Here is a 16,235-nt window from a genome sequence, read left to right on the forward strand (position 1 = left end):
GATATACACAGAGACACACAGAAACACAGACACCGAGACAGACACAACACACACACAGACACACACACACCCTGCAGTGGCCCTCCCAGCCGTCCTTCCCACACGGCCAGTGTGATCCTGATGAAACGCTCATGTGGCCGCGGCGGCTGCCTGCCTAGAGCCCCTCACTGGCTCCCATTGCGCTTGGGATGAGACCCAAAGCCCTGTGGAAGGTCCTGCCCGGTCAGCCCTGAGGACCTCAGCAGCTCCCCAGCACTTTGGCCTCCCTGACTGCAGCCGGACTCCCCTTCTCCTGCTTCTTGCTAAACAAGGCTCGTCTGGGGCTTTCGCAGAACGCTTCTCTCCACCCTTCACCTAACTCCCTCCCTCAGCAGAGACCTGGGGAGGCTTTCTCTGACCCTGCTGCTGAGATCACTGGTGCAGGCACACTCCTGAGCCCCACTTCGCTTTCAGAATGTTTCCTTCTGTGGCCACCTCATCATCTGTAATTATTACATTTTATTATTATTTTTTAATTATTTTTGAGACAGGGTCTCCCTCTTTTGCCCAGGCTGGAGTTCAAGCCAAAAGGCATTCTCCTACACACCCCCAAAGCCTCCAGAGATGTGTGATGTTTTAATTTTTTGAGACAGGGTCTTGTTCTGTGACCTAGGCTGGAGTGCCGTGGGGTGATCATGGCTCACTGCAGCCTTGACCTCCTGAGTTGAGAGAATCCTCCTGTCTCAGCTTCTTGAGCTGAGACTATGGGTGTGCACCACTGCTTGGAAAATTTTTTTCAGTAGAGATGGGGTCTTGCTATGTTGCCTAGGCTGGTCTCAAACTTTTGGGCTCAAGTGATCCTTCCATCTCGGCCTCCTAAAGTGCTGGGATTACAGGTGTAAGCCACTGCACTCGGCCCCAACATTACTTTAAAGACTATCATCTCTGACTCCACTGGACTAAGAGCAACTGCCTAAGGGCAGGAGTTGTGCCTGTTTTGGGCACCACCGTATTCCTAGCATGATGCTCAGTGCCTGGCGTGGCGAAGGTGTTCAATGCATATTTGTTGAATGTATGAAAGAAATAGATAAGAAGGTTTCTGCAGGTTGAGATGTGGACCAGCTCCCCGAATGTGAATACATTGCACATGGAGCTTCATAGAGTTTGGATGATCAAATTCCTTCCTAAAGGCAGAACTCAGTCCAGTGTAACTTGGCAAGACCCCGCTGAGCCCCTGCTCGAGGTCCAGCCTTCGTCTGCCTTGCTGGGGTGCAGAGTTCAGCTGGCTGTTCGCTTTGCCCTCACCTGGCTGCCTGCTTCTCTCCACAGAAGAGACGGAGGATGCAAATGAAGAAGCCCCACTGAGAGACCGCTCCCACATCGAGAAGACCCTCATGCTGAATGAGGACAAGCCATCTGATGACTACTCTGGTAACCAGGGGAGGGAGATGTGCCCAGGGCTGGGAGAGCCCAGCCCGCCAGGGCCCAGGCAGACTCCTGGAGGCTCCTGAGAGCCAGGGCACGCTGGGGCTGTATCTTGGAGGCCGGAGGGGACGTTGGGGAAGAGGAGAGCCCTGAAGGTGGGAGGTTTCGTGGAGGAGGCTCAGTGAGCGGGGCCCAAGCCTTGGGGTTCCAGGTGGGCACAGAGGAGGAAGGGCCGTCCAAGCAGACGGCCCAGTGTGGGCGAATCCAGTGTGGCCCCATGCTGTGCGGGGAGGATGCTTCACACACACCCATCTCCTTCGCTGTGATTTTTAGTTTATAAAGCCGTTTCGGTGTGGTATTTCTTTTTACCTTTGAAACCCAAGGATTGCAGGAGGGCTTGTCTCCTCTTAATCAATGAACCACCTAACTGGAGCTCAGGCTAGCAGCGATTTGCTCCTGGCACACAGCTAGAGGGTGGCGGATCGAGGGATAGAGTCTCGCTAGCCTGACTCGCCACCCCATGGGCCTTCCTATTGGTGCCTCCCCGCTACTGTGGGCTCCCAGCAGGGAGCTTCCTCTTAGAAAGAGGCCACCTGGGTTATCTGACCCACCCCCGGGAGTGTCTGGAAGTACAGTGACAGGCCAAGGCCTGGGCCAGGGTGCCATTCTACAGGACTGCTGGGTGCTGGGCCTCCTTGCCTTCTAAGCCTCAGGGAGCACACACAGAGGTGGGCGACAGAGATGGAATTCTCATCCACCAAAGAAAGGGCTTGCAGTGAGGCTGCAGACCGAGACAAGGTTTCAGACACCTATTGAGGTGAGGAAGGAGGAGAGAGGTTTTAAAAAAAAACATCGGCATAGTGGCTTATGTCTGTAATTCCAGCACTTTGGGAGGCTGAGGTGGGTGGATCGCTTGAGCCCAGGAGTTAAAGCCTGCAGTCATCTATGACTGTACCACTGCACTCCAGCCTGGGCGACAGAGCAAGATCCTGTCTCTAAAAAAATAAATAAATAAAATAAAATAATCAAACAGCTCAGGAGGCTTTAGGGGTGGGTGGGAGATTTCTGTGGGTTGAGATGTGGGCCAGCTCCCCAAATGCAAATACATTGCACAGTGGCTGGGCTGCAAATAGCGCTTGCTCCCCACCAGGCAGGGGTGGAGCTGCCCTGGGTGGTGAGACCCCTCCACGATGGAGGAGCTGCCTGGATCGCACCTACCTGATGCTCTTCCCCCGGCCCTCTCTGTCTCCAGCGGTGCTTCAGCGGCTTCGGAAGATCTACCACTCATCCATCAAGCCCCTGGAGCAGTCCTACAAGTACAATGAGCTCCGGCAGCATGAGATCACAGGTAGGACATGAGCTCGTAGGTAGGGCACGAGATCACAGGTAGGGCACAGGCCTGTTGGCGGGGTCGCACCACTGACCAGCCCATACTCCCCCGGTGCCCACACAGGTTCAGGAGCTCATTCATGACGTGTGCGAGGACTCACGGGTCTGGGTCTGGGTCTGGGCTCCCCCTGGGAGTTGGAAAGGACGACACCTCCGTCATGGAACTACCCTTTCACCAGCAGAGTGCGATGCTTTCCCAGGGTATTACAGATGCATTTTGGTTTTAAGCCTTTATGCTCCAGTCATGCACATTTGAGTTTTCAAGGGCAGTGATGCCAATTCCGATCCTTCCTGTGCTCCAGAGCCCACAGATGCCCCCTGTCTACTCACAGGTGGTGCCTGAGTCCTCTGATCACTCCATTCCTTCCCCTCCTCCTTCCTCTCTGCTTCCTTTGGCCCTGGATTCTTTACAAAATTGGTTTTCAAAATAATAAAAACAAGACACACTTGTTGCAAAAAATTCAAATAGTGCAGAATAGTGTATGTCAAAAAATAAAAATTCTATTCTTGACCTCCAACTTCTTTAACTCGACTCCCAGAGAAACCCATTGTTATAGTGAAGACTTCCAGGCATTTCCTCTTCATGTGTGAACGCATAGATGGATGTCATTTTTTGTTTTTACCAACATGGGATCCTGTTACATGAGCTGTGTGTGTAGAGACCTCCCTCTGACGGCTGTGTGCTCTTCCACTGCGTGACCACGCCATCCTCTGGAAAACCAGCACCTTCCTGGTGGTTCACGCCTGTAATCCCAGTGCTTTGGGAGGCAGAGATGGGAGGATGGCTTGGGCCCAGGAGTTTGAGATCAACCTGGGCAACATAGTGAGACCCCGTCTCTACAAAAAATACAAAAATTAGGGGCGGGCATGGTGGCTCACGCCTGTAATCCCCGCACTTTGGGAGGCTGAGGTGGGCAGATCATGAGGTCAGGAGTTCAAGAACAGCCTGACCAATGAAACCAAAAATACAAAAATTAGCCGGGCATGGTGGCGGGCGGCTATAATCCCAGCTACTTAGGAGGGTGAGGCAGGAGAATTGCTTGAACCCAGGAGGCAGAGGTTGCAGTGAGCCAAGACCGTGCCACTGCACTCCAGCCTGGGCAGCAGAGCAAGACTCCATCTCAAAACAAACAAACAAAACACACACACACAAATTGGGGCACAGCGTGATGGCTCATAGGACTTTTAAAAACAATCCTATGGCCAGGCACGGTGGCTCACATCTATAGTCCCAGCACTTTGGGAGGCTGAGGCAAGCAGATCACTTGAGGCCAGGAGTTTGAGACCAGCCTGGCCAACATGGCAAAACCCTGTCTCTACTAAAAATACAAAAATTGGCTGGATCTGGTGGTGGGTGCCTATAATCCCAGCTACTGGGGAGACTGAGGCACAAGAATCACTTGAACTGGGGAGGCAGAGGTTGCAGTGAGCTGAGATTGTGCCACTGCACTCCAGCCTGGGTGACAGAGCGAGACTCTGTCTCAAAAAAATAAAAAATAGCTGGACATCGTGGCATGTGCCTGTGGTCCCAGCTACTTGGGAGGCTGAGGCAGGAGGATCGTTTGAGCCTGGGAGGCAGAGATTGCAGATTGCAATAAGCTGAGATTGCACCAGTGCACTCCAGCCTGGGCGACAGAGTGAGACCCTGTCCCCCCCCCAAAAAAAAAAAAAATTGGAACACTGCAATTAAACATTTTGCTCGTTGTTACCATATTGTCTCCCATGATAACAATTTGTAATCACAATAATAGTAGATGAGAGTCCTTGCTTCCCAACAGCAATGCCATTTAAAAATGTTACTCATCTTTTGTCCAGGCGCGGTGGCTCATGCCTATAATCCCAGCACTTTGGGAGGCCGAGGCAGGCAGATCACGAGGTCAGGAGTTCAAGACCAGCCTGGCCAACGTGGTGAAACCCCATCTCTACTAAAAATACAGAAATTAGCCAGGCATGATCCCAGCTACTTGGGAGGCTGAGGCAGGAGAATCGCTTCAACCCAGGAGGTGGAGGTTGCAGTGAGCCAAGACTGCACCACTGCACTCCAGCCTGGTGACAGAGCAAGATTCCGTCTCAAAAAAAAAAAAAGTTACTCATCTTTAAAAAATTTAGCAATCGTATCTTATTGTTTTGTGAATGAGATTACAAGTCTTTCCCTGTGTTAATCTGGCTGTTTCTATATGATCTTGTTTGATGCTCCGGATGGCTGTAAGTGGCCAGGGTATAATAGGGTTTGTGTTCTTCCTGTGTACAGAGGGGAACCTGAGGCCCAGAGATGTGCTGGGTTACCCAGGATCACACAGCTGGAAGCAGGGAATACCCCGTTCCACAGCTACCTACACCGTTTTTCATAGTCTAGGAGCCAGTTATCGCCCCCTTTGTAGCAGACGCACAGCCATTGGTGTGAGCTTACAGGGCCTCCCAGAGACTTTCTCTTTCTCTCTTGGCCCTAAGACCCAGAGGCTTGGCCCTCCCAGGAAACTTGTGTGGACAGCAGCAGGGGCCAGGAGCTCCGGTGTCCCCAGGGCATGGCGCTTTGCAGGGAGGGCCTGCTTCCTGGCCCCTGCGCTCGCCTTCTGGGCTTGGCTCTTAACTCCTAGTCTCTGGCCAGCTTCCTTGTAACCTCTCCCAGGCTCACCTCCCACCTCCTGCGTAGGCCAGCGGTGCCCCCTGCTGTGAGGAGCTGAAACCACAGCACCAGGAAAGGGCCCTGTTTGTGGCTTGTCTCAGAGAATGGGAACATCTAGCGCTCTCCTTGTCGTTGCCTGGGCCCGTGTTAAGAGACTGTGACATCTCTGTGGCTGTAACTTGGGACTCCTGCCACCCTCTCAGCCTCCTTATCCCTTCCTGGCCCTCAGCCAGGGCTTGACTTCCACAGAGATGTAAGTGTCTCCTGTGTATTCACAGGCAGGAAGGGATGGGGCAGGGCCATGGTGTTGCTTTCAGGCAATGTACATGTGTCTGCCCTGTATAAGACAGCACCTGGTTAGGACTGAGCTTTAGCCTCGGAGAAGGAAGACCAGAGCATCCGAAAGCAAGATACAGAAGAGGAAGCATATGGCACCACTCTCTGTAAAAAGATAGGGGCCGGGTGTAGGGCCCCTGTAATCCCAGCACTTTGGGAGGCCAAGGCAGGTGGATCACTTGAGGTCAAGAGTTCGAGACCAGCCTGGCCAACATGGTAAAACCCCCTGTCTACTAAAAATACAAAAATTAGCCAGGCATGGTGTCATGCACCTGTAGTTGCAGCTGCTTGGGAGGCTGAGGCAGAAGAATGGCTTAAACCCAGCAGGCGGAGGCTGCAGTGAGCTGAGATTGTGCCACTGCACTCTAGCCTGGGTAACAGAGCAAGACTGTGTCTCAAAAAAAAAAAAAAAAAATGGGGACGTGCTGGGTGCTGGGCTCATGCCTGTAACAGTAGCACTTTGGGAGGCCGAGGTGGGTGGATCTCTTGAGCCCAGGAGTTGGAGACCAGCCTAGGCAACATGGCAAGACCCCATCTCTACTCTAAATACAAAAATGAGCTGGGCTTGTTGGTACATGCCTGTAGTCTCAGCTACTCAGGAGGCTGAGGTGGGGGGATCGCTTGAGCCTAGGAGGTCGAGGCTACATGAGCTATGATCACACCACTGCACTCTGGCCTGGGCAACAGAGTGAGACCCTGTCTCAAAAAAAAAAAAGAAAAGATGGGGAATGTGATAGCTACTAATATTGCTTACATATGCATTGAAATGTCTAAAATAACATGTAAAAAATCAGCAGTGGTTACCTATTCCAGGGGGTGTTAGGGCTGAGCTGAGGCAGACTGGGACAGAGATGGGAAACTTTTCACTGTTTACCATTTTATATTCCTGATCTTTGACCCAAGAGATTAAATAAATTAAAATCATAACAAATAAATGAAACAAAAGGGGAGTGCCTAGTGTTTTTCGGGCGACCTGCTGGCCTCAGGGAGACAAGTCTGGAGAACTTCAGTGCTGAATTATGCAGGGCTGACCCTCTGGGCTGTAGTCCAGAGAAGAGCTGAAAGAGCTGAGGCCTGAAAATCTGCAATAAGATTGACCACACCCCACGCTGAAAGCCTCTCCCCTTCCCTCCCTGTTCACTGGATTTGAAAGCACTAGAGCATTCTATTTTTCCTCTTAGGGACCCACCTGGAGTGGCCCTTGGCTGGGTCATCTCCCCAACATGGCCTTCGGAAGGACATTGGATGCAGGACCCAAGAATTGCCAGTTCATTGGTTGGTTTTGGGCACTGGCAAATTTGTCATGGACTTTAGAGGCTAGTGTTTGAGCGTGGCCCTAGAAGAGGGTGAGTGCAATGGCTCACACCTGTAATCCCAGCACTTTGAGAAGCCAAGGTCGGAGGATTGCTTGAGCCCAGAAGTTTGAGACCAGCCTGAGCAATGCTGCAAGACCCCATCTCTACAAAAAAATGTAAAAAGTAGCTGGGCATAGTGGCACATGCCTGTAGTCCCAGCTACTACTTGGGAGGCTGAAATGGGAGGATTGCTTGAGCCCAGTCATCATAGTGGGGTACAATTGCACCACTGCATTTCAGCCTGGGCAACGGAGACCCTCATTATAAGCAAAAGAGGAGAGAAAGAGAGACTGGCCCTAGAGCCCAGGATTAGGCTGTATTGGGAGTTTGGGGATCCCCAGGTTGGAGGAGAGGAAAGCTGCAGAGGCTGGAGACAGGTAGGGTCTGAGTCCAGATCACCCAAGATTATACAAGCTGCTCCACATCCATCCTCCATTCTCAACCCAGATTCTCTCCATGTGGAAGCTCTGTCCTCCTTTTTCTATAAGCTTTTCTCCTTCAGATTTAATGAGGAGACCTAACCCTGAGTGAGTTCCAAGTCAGGGTTCGTTGAATTCACGGAGATACTTCTTCTGGTGGGGGCAGATGTGCGAAGGATCTGAGCAAGTCCCAAAAGTGACTTCTGTGTCTTTTTACTGGGTGATTGCACTTATGTAGCAAGACAAGTGCCACTGGGGGCTACACACATCTGATTCATGGAGAATTCCACAACTCAATTGGATGGACGGTGAGATGCTTTGGAGTACGGTGCCATACCCCATGTCTGAACTTCTGTTAGATTTATTCCATTTCTACCTCCTGTTGCCCACAGATGGAGAGATTACCTCCAAGCCCATGGTGCTGTTCCTGGGACCGTGGAGTGTTGGTAAATCTACCATGATAAACTACCTCCTTGGGCTGGAAAATACTCGCTATCAGCTCTATACAGGTAATCAATCTTCTTGTGTGATTGTTGGGATTTGAATGCTACATTTTCATGGTGTAAAAGCACCATGAAAAGTTAAATCACTGGCCGGGCATGAAGACTAATGCCTGTGATCCCAGCACTTTGGGAGGCCAAGGCAGTGGATCACTTGAGGCCATCAGTTTGAGACCAGCCTGGCCAACATGGCAAAAACCCCACCTCTACTAAAAAAATACGAAAATTAGCCAAGTGTGGTGACACATGCCTGTAATCCCAGCTACTCGGGAGGCTGAGACATGAGAATTGCTTGAACCTAGGAGGCAGAGATTGTAGTGAGCTGAGATTGCGCTACTGCACTCCAGCCTGGGTGACAGAGCAAGACTCTATCTCAAAAAAAAAAAAAAAGAGAGAAAAAAGGAAAGTTATGCCACTACAAAATTTGAGGGTCGGGTGCAGTGGTTCATGCCTGTAATCCCAGCACTTTGGGAGGCCAAGGCAGGTGGATCACGAGGTCAGATGGAGACCATCCTGGCGAACACAGTGAAATCCCATCTGTACTAAAAATACAAAAAAATTAGCTGGGCGTGGTGGTGGGCGCCTGTAGTCCCAGCTACTGGGGAAGCTGAGGCAGGAGAATGACATGAACCTGGGAGGTGGAACTTGCAGTGAGCTGAGATCGCGCCATTGCACTTCAGGCTGGGCGACACAGCGAGACTCTGTCTCACAAAAAAAAAAAAAAGAAAAAGAAAAAGAAAAAGGCTGGGCACGGTGGCTCTATGCCTGTAATCCCAGCATGTTGGGAAGCCGAGGCAGGAGGATCACCTGAGGTCAGGAGTTCGAGACCAGCCTGGCCAACATCGTGAAACCCTATCTCTACTAAAAATACAAAAAATTAGCTGGGTGTAGTGGTCCCCACCTGTAATCTCAGTACTTTGGGAGGCCAAGGTGGGCAGATCATTTGAGGTCAGAAGTTCCAGACCACTGGGAGAATCGCTTGAACCCAGGAGATAGAGGCTGCAGTGAGCTGAGATTACAGCCTGGGTGACAGAGCAAGACTCCATCTCAAAAAAAAAAGGTAACTGTTATGTTATATATGTTTTACCACAATTAAAAGAAGGCCCCAATAGCTTAGCAAACATATCCAATTCTGTTGCAAAAGGCTCCCTGTGACACCCGGCATATACACATGCTCCTCAGTAGGTCTGTTTCACAGAGATCACCTATTCCTTCACCTCTCACCCCGTGTGCCAGGCGCCGAACCCACCACCTCTGAGTTCACGGTCCTCATGCACGGGCCCAAGCTGAAAACCATCGAGGGCATCGTCATGGCTGCTGACAGCGCCCGCTCCTTCTCACCCCTTGAGAAGTTTGGCCAGAATTTCCTAGAGAAGCTGATTGGCATTGAGGTTCCCCACAAACTTCTGGAGAGGGTCACTTTTGTGGATACACCAGGCATCATCGAGAACCGCAAGCAGCAAGAAAGAGGTAATTTAGCCCTCATTTCTGAACAGTGTAAGCTCTGTTTCAAAAAATAATTTTTGGCCAGGCATGGTGGCTCATGCCTGTGATCTCGGCTCTTTGGGAGGCCAATACAGGAGGATCCCTTGAGGCCAGGGGTTCAAGACCAGCCTGAGCAACATAGTGAGACCCCCATCTCTATAAAAAAATTTAAAAGATCAGTCAGGCATGGTGGCATGTGCCTATGATCCTAGCTACCCGGGAGGCTGAGATGGGAAGATTGCTTGAGCCAAGGAGGTTGAGGCTGCAGTGAGCCGTAATCGTGTCACTGCACTCCAGCCTGGGCAAGAGTGAGACCCTATCTCATATAAATAAATCAATAAATAGGGCTGGGCACAGTGGCTCACATCTGTAATCCCAGCACTCCGGAAGGCCAAGGCTGGTGGATCACTTGAGCCCAGGTGTTCTAGACCAGCTTGGACAACATGGTAAAACCCTGCCTCTACAAACAATACAAAAATTAGATTGGCATGGTGGCACATGTCTGTAGTGCCAGCTACTTGGGAGGCTGAGTTGGGAGGATTGTTTGAGCCCAGGAGGTCAAGGCTGCAGTGAGCTGTGGTCATGCCACTGCACTTCAGCCTTGGTAACACAGCAAGACTCTATCTCAAAAAAAAAAAAAAAAAAGAAGAAAGAAAGAAAGAAAAGAAAACGACTTTTGACAGGGGGGTAGGCAGGCAGGGAGAGGAAGTGTGCCCAGTGTTGCCCAAAACCAGGAGAGGCATTCTTAACTTCCACCCCTTCTTGTCGTCACTGCGATGCCACTTGGGTTTTGGAGTGCCTGGTCCTCCTACCTCCCCGAGGACTGATTTGGTTTGGAGACGGCAATATTTTCCAAAGTGGGGGCCTAGTCCTCTCTGCAAGCAGCTCTGAGAGGTTCAAGCTGGGGTTCAGTTGTCTTTGGGAGGCCCCGTCTGTCCTGTGTAGCCAAGGGCCTGGACTGATTGGATCGCAGTAACAGTATATTTGACTTCTGGCTAAATTGGGTCTGGTGCTCCTGGGCCTGATGTAGGTTGAACCTGACCTTCAACTCTTCCCATTCCCGGTTTCTGCTTTTCCAGGCTTGCTTCCCCATAAGCATTTAGGAGGCTTCTTCAAAGCCCTCCTTGCCCTCAGGTAGCAGGGGAACGCTACTTTGGGCCTGTCTGACTTCACTTACATGAGAGTAGGCAAAATCAGAAAGACAGAAACCAGAGTGGTTTTAACCAGGGGCTCGGGGGAAGGGGAGATGGGCTATTACTGTTAAATGGGTACAGAATTTTCAATTTGGGAAGATGAATAAGTTCCAAAGAGGGATGGCGGTGATGGTTGTACAACAATGTGAATGTATTTAATGAACAAGGCTGACAACCAGGCCACAAGACTAGAAGCCAGATGCTACCAGACATGCGGCTATGGAGTAGACCACTGAGTCCTGCCATGAGGCAAGGCTATCTGCAGAGAGTCCTGAACAGAGCAGTGTGGGAGTATGTGACCAGACGGTGGATCTCAGTTTATGGATACAACTCCCATTGTGGTTATAAATAGATCCTGTAGTAATGATATTAGCAGTAATATTAGAAGCAATTAATAATAGTAGTAATATTAGTAATATTATAGTATATTTAATTATATTATTATGGTATAACAACATTCGTAGTAGTATTAGTAATATTAATAATGTTAATAATTATAATAGTAAATTGTACCCTACTACACATTGGATAATTTTATACATTATTGTAAAAAAAAAAGATTTCAGTGTTTTTAAGACAGTTAGTCCTCATCTCCTCAGTTTTCTTATTTGCAAAGAAAACTAGGAAATAAGAAGCTAATGGAATTAAAATGTATTCTGCACCAGCTGTATGACTGGAATTTTAGGTGCTCTCCTATATTTACAGCAACATGGTAATCTTTATATCAACTCAGATGTTGATATTGTTCTTGTCATTTTGGAGCTAAAAAAGTAGAGCTTAGAGGCATTTAATATACAGCTGGCCAGGGGCAAAGCTCAAATTCTAGTCCAGGTCTCAATGCCAAGCCCACACTCCTTCCCCCTAAATAATGCATTCATTCTTTCATGTTCTTCTAATTCCTCATTTCTCTCCCTCAGCATCTTTTCCATTGCCCCAGGTCCTTTTAGACAATAGGACAATCTCCATTTTGAACAGGTATTTCGCTTTCCCGGAAACTTGGATTTCACAGTAGATTAAAACAATGATCAGGTGGGGTGTGGTGGCTCATGCCTATAACCCCAGCACTTTGGAAGGCTGAGGTGGGAGGATTCTTAAACCTGGGAGGTTGAGGCTGCAGTGAGCTGTAATCATGCCACTGCACTCCAACCTGGGTGACAGAGTGAGACCCTGTCTCAAAAAAAACAAACCAACAAGAAAAACAAGGATCAGGCCGTTCTTGGTTGAAGGTTGGCAAGGGACAGGTTATGTCATTGATTTTTTAATAGTCTTATAGACACGCAGAAAATCCATAGTGCTGTTCCTTCTTTCAACCCCCAGAATGGTTCAGTCCTGAAAGGAGGTGTGCGGGCTTTGAGGGAGGTCTACTCAGTTTGACTTCTCGCTTCTGTCTCCCAAAGGGTATCCCTTCAACGATGTGTGCCAGTGGTTCATCGACAGAGCTGATCTCATCTTTGTCGTCTTTGACCCAACCAAGCTGGATGTGGGTCTGGAGCTGGAGATGCTCTTCCGCCAGTTGAAGGGGCGTGAATCCCAGATAAGGATCATCCTGAACAAGGCTGACAATCTGGCCACCCAAATGCTCATGCGGGTTTACGGGGCCCTCTTCTGGAGCTTGGCCCCTCTCATCAATGTCACAGAGCCCCCAAGGGTTTACGTCAGCTCCTTCTGGCCACAAGAGTATAAGCCAGACACCCATCAGGAACTGTTCCTCCAAGAAGAGATCTCCCTCCTGGAAGACCTGAATCAGGTGATCGAGAACAGATTGGAGAACAAGATTGCCTTCATCCGCCAGCACGCCATCCGGGTCCGCATCCACGCCCTCCTGGTTGACCGCTACCTGCAGACTTACAAGGACAAAATGACCTTCTTCAGTGATGGAGAACTGGTCTTTAAGGACATTGTGGAAGATCCTGATAAATTCTACATCTTCAAGACCATCCTGGCAAAGACCAATGTCAGCAAATTTGACCTTCCCAACCGTGAGGCCTATAAGGACTTCTTTGGCATCAATCCCATTTCCAGTTTCAAACTGCTCTCCCAGCAGTGCTCCTACATGGGAGGTTGCTTTCTGGAGAAGATCGAGCGGGCCATCACTCAGGAGCTTCCGGGCCTCCTGGGTAGCCTTGGGCTAGGGAAGAATCCAGGTGCTCTCAACTGTGACAAAACAGGGTGTAGCGAAACCCCAAAAAATCGCTACAGGAAGCACTAGGTGGTATAGCGGTTCTTGGGTTCCTGTTGGTGAATGAGCTTGTGTCCTAACTGTCTGAGAAGTCCCGGTCTATTAACCCTTTGAGCCACAGTGGCAGGAATTATTACGTAGTGGAGATTTGGGAGTTCATTGAGGCCAGGGGTCGGGGCAGGTGCGTGGGTCTAGGGAGGAGAGTGGAAACTGTGAATTCTAACGTGCTTGTCTTATCGTTTCAATGAGGAGGCCTGGCTGAGGCAAGTCAGCCTCCACCTGCTTTTCCTGGGTCCTGTCTTGGAAGGACAGAGAGCAGCTACATTGTAGTGTATCTTCAGTGAGGGTCAAAAAAGCTAAAAGCAGCTGAAATTCCTTGTCCCCTGGGAGCTGGGAAAACAGCGAAGGCCTGAGTCGTAGAGATTGTCAGGTCCCTTTTGGCTTCTTTCCACACCCACAGTCTCACGTTTGTTCCCTTGGCTGCCTCTTAACTTTGGGCTGACTTTCAACAGTGAACATCTCTTGGGTCTGAATATACCTGGGTTTGTTTTTATTTTTTTTGAGACAGAGTCTCACTCTGTCGTCCAAGCTGGAGCGTAGTGGTGCAATCTCAGCTCACTGCAACCTCCGCCTCCTGGGTTCAAGCGATTCTCCTGCCTCGGGCTCCCGAGTAGCTGAGATTATAGGCCTACCACCACGCCCAGCTAATTTTTGTACTTTTAGTAGAAATGGGGCTTCACCATGTTGCCCAGGCTGGCCTCAAACTCCTGACCTCAAGTGATCCACATGCCTCGGCCTTCCAAAGTGCTGGGATTACAGGCATGAGCTGCCGCACTGGGCCTCCAACTGGGTTTTGAGCCAATCCCCAGGACTTGCTCCTGGTTTCCTCAAGGGGTGGGGCAGTGGTTTAGGACACTAGACAAGTAAGAACAGGAGTTCCCAGGAAGGACGAGGATCTGCCTCCCCCACTGCCACTTCTCTGATGTGTTCCTCAAAGCCAGCTCGGCTCAGGGGCACGATCCCTTTATCGGACCCAGGAGGAGGGGACTGTTTGGTGTGTCCAGGCAATTTACTCTTGGAAGTCACTTTAGTGAAGGTCGTGGAAGGGCTCAGAGGGTTAATTGGTTTGCAGTGTGTCTTTGTCTATTGCATGTCTTGGAAAACTCAGATCCCAAAGGCGCTGGGTTTCAGAGAGGACAGTGGAGACCTTGCTCCTTTTCCTTAGGCCGCCAGTCTCTCTCAAATTTCAGAGCAGGCTGTTTCCACAACTCCCCTGTGGAAACACTCAGCAGCGGAGTTGCTCCTTCGCAGTTTCCACATCATGGCTTTTCCTTTCCTTTCTTCTCCATTCCCTGATGCATCAACACTTAAAACTCGGAGCAATTTCCTAAGAGTCAGAACCAGCACCAGCCACTCAGTGTCGGCGGCCACCAAGGCTTAACACTGACCTTCCCGCCTGACCTTGACGCAGATGTCCACTGAACACACCGCAGGAAAACCAGGGCCTTCAATACCGATGAGTGTGAATATGTGTGTATGTTGGCCAAGAGAGATTAGGGAGATCACATAGACTTGAGGGAGTAGAGAGCTTGTAACAGTCTTGCAAGGCTATAGCATGCACGGCTCTGCAGCAGGTGGTGGGGAGCAGAGGAGCAGGCCCTGCAGGGAAGAAGCAGCCTTTGGATGGTGAAATGTGCATGGTGCACGGTCTGTGCACGCCCAGGAGACCCAGCCCGGGCTGCCTCGAGGGACTTCTTTGTGCACAGCCAGCCGCTTCTCTTGGGAACAAGCTGTCCTGGGGGCCTTACCCATAAGGCAGGAGTCAGGATGCACCAGCTCAGCACCAGGAAGTCATCCTGGACCAGAAGGACAGTGGAAAGGCAGGCAGAGGGAGAGGCACTCCGAGGTCAGGCAGGGTAAGGCAGTTCGCAGTCAGATTAGGTCTACGCAGAGAACCTTGAGTTAGGAATTCCTGGTTCTCAGAATCGTTATCAGTCTGGTGCATGCTGTCACAGGGGCCATTGCGTTTGGCTTTGTGAAGGGCCTGGAACCTTCCACAAGAACACCCAAGGTTCCAGGGCACTCAGGACAGTGTTTCCAAGGAACAAGTCGACCAGGAAAGAAAAGTGAGTTCTGCAAGGGGCATCCATGGAGCCTGTGATGGGGGCTGATGAGATGGAATCTGTCCCGCGTCTCATTAACCACCCTCTGCAAACCCCAGAACCCCTCACCTCATCTCTGTACCGTCTGCCCTCTTGGGGGATGGGCCCTCCCACTTTCCCCTGCCTGTTCCTCCATGCTGTGAGCTGCTTTGGCAGATCTGTTTTTCTGTGTAGTGAGGGGAAAAACAAAAAAAAACACGCACAACTGTGTGGGCATTGTCATAGCTGTTGATGTCACCACTGCTTTGGGGGAAATGGCTGGGACGAGGCTAATACATTCATGCAATATTTATATTTTCAGGGGGCTACGTTATCAGCGTGCTCTCCCTGCCTCGGGCTTTTCTTTTGTCAGGTATCTGTTTTCCTTTTCGTGTTCCTTCTCCGACTTCTCTTGTCTCTGCTGCTCACAGGCCTGCCCATCAGTCCCGCACAGATATTCAGTGTCTGGTGTCTGGCCAGCTCCATGGAGGGGGCTTTAAGCAGAATTCTGACTCTTTGGGGTGGGGGATTAGCAACTGGGGGAAACTTAAAGATTCAGAGATTTCCCCAAGAGGAGTGTCTAGAAGGATCTGTGCCTGGACGGTGGCTGAACCTTTCCAGGGTTCTTTCGTTTCTGATTTCATCAGTCTCAATAAAGTTCCGATCTCTCTTTAACACCGCGTGCTTTCTCATGGTCTCCAGCTAGGTTAGTCTCTTCGTCCTCCTTTTATCTGGTAGAGTGAACTCGTGTAAGTTTCTTGGGGAGAGACTGGAAATTAAGAAACTGCCCACCCGTGTGTTAGCTGGATGCCCCAGGACCTTCTTTGGGGCTGAGGCTGAGTTGCTCTCAGCCACCCAGGAAGCCCAGGCCAGCGTGGTGTCCTCTGAAACTTAAAGAACTGCTCTCTCCTCAGCACCTCAATGCCTCCTTCCCCTGGGCATCCACGCGGCTGCCTCAGATACCTGAGGGCTCCAGTGGAGGCGGGCACAAAGGTTTCCTGAATGATAAGGCTGCCACCTCCTCTTGGCTTCACTAGAAAGTGATTTCCTCCTCCACGAAGTGTGGACTTGAGCCTCCCGCTTGGACCTGTCTTTAGAGAAACCTGAACGTGTCCTCGACTCCCTGAGCCCTTTCTACCACATTTTGCTGTTTCTAGTGTCCTCTTCAGAGCAGAGGTCCTTTAATTTTTATGTTTTACTTCTGGGGT

The 16,235-nt window shown here is 50.4% G+C and overlaps 1 protein-coding gene across 2 annotated transcripts in view; it reads left to right on the plus strand.

The window, feature by feature from the left end:
- Positions 1-15,699, plus strand: part of SRL (sarcalumenin) — a 53,447-nt gene extending 37,748 nt beyond the window's left edge. For both annotated transcript variants that reach the window (XM_030925575.1, XM_030925576.1), the window contains 5 exons: positions 1,309-1,410; positions 2,657-2,752; positions 7,922-8,038; positions 9,266-9,499; positions 12,105-15,699. In XM_030925575.1, coding sequence (XP_030781435.1) covers positions 1,309-1,410; positions 2,657-2,752; positions 7,922-8,038; positions 9,266-9,499; positions 12,105-12,916 — 1,361 coding nt within the window. In that variant the 3' untranslated portion in view covers positions 12,917-15,699. The remainder of the gene's footprint in view (positions 1-1,308; positions 1,411-2,656; positions 2,753-7,921; positions 8,039-9,265; positions 9,500-12,104) is intronic.
- Positions 15,700-16,235: the final 536 nt, after the last annotated feature.

This window comes from Rhinopithecus roxellana, chromosome 20, assembly GCF_007565055.1.
Source record: "Rhinopithecus roxellana isolate Shanxi Qingling chromosome 20, ASM756505v1, whole genome shotgun sequence".
Taxonomy (NCBI): domain Eukaryota; kingdom Metazoa; phylum Chordata; class Mammalia; order Primates; family Cercopithecidae; genus Rhinopithecus; species Rhinopithecus roxellana.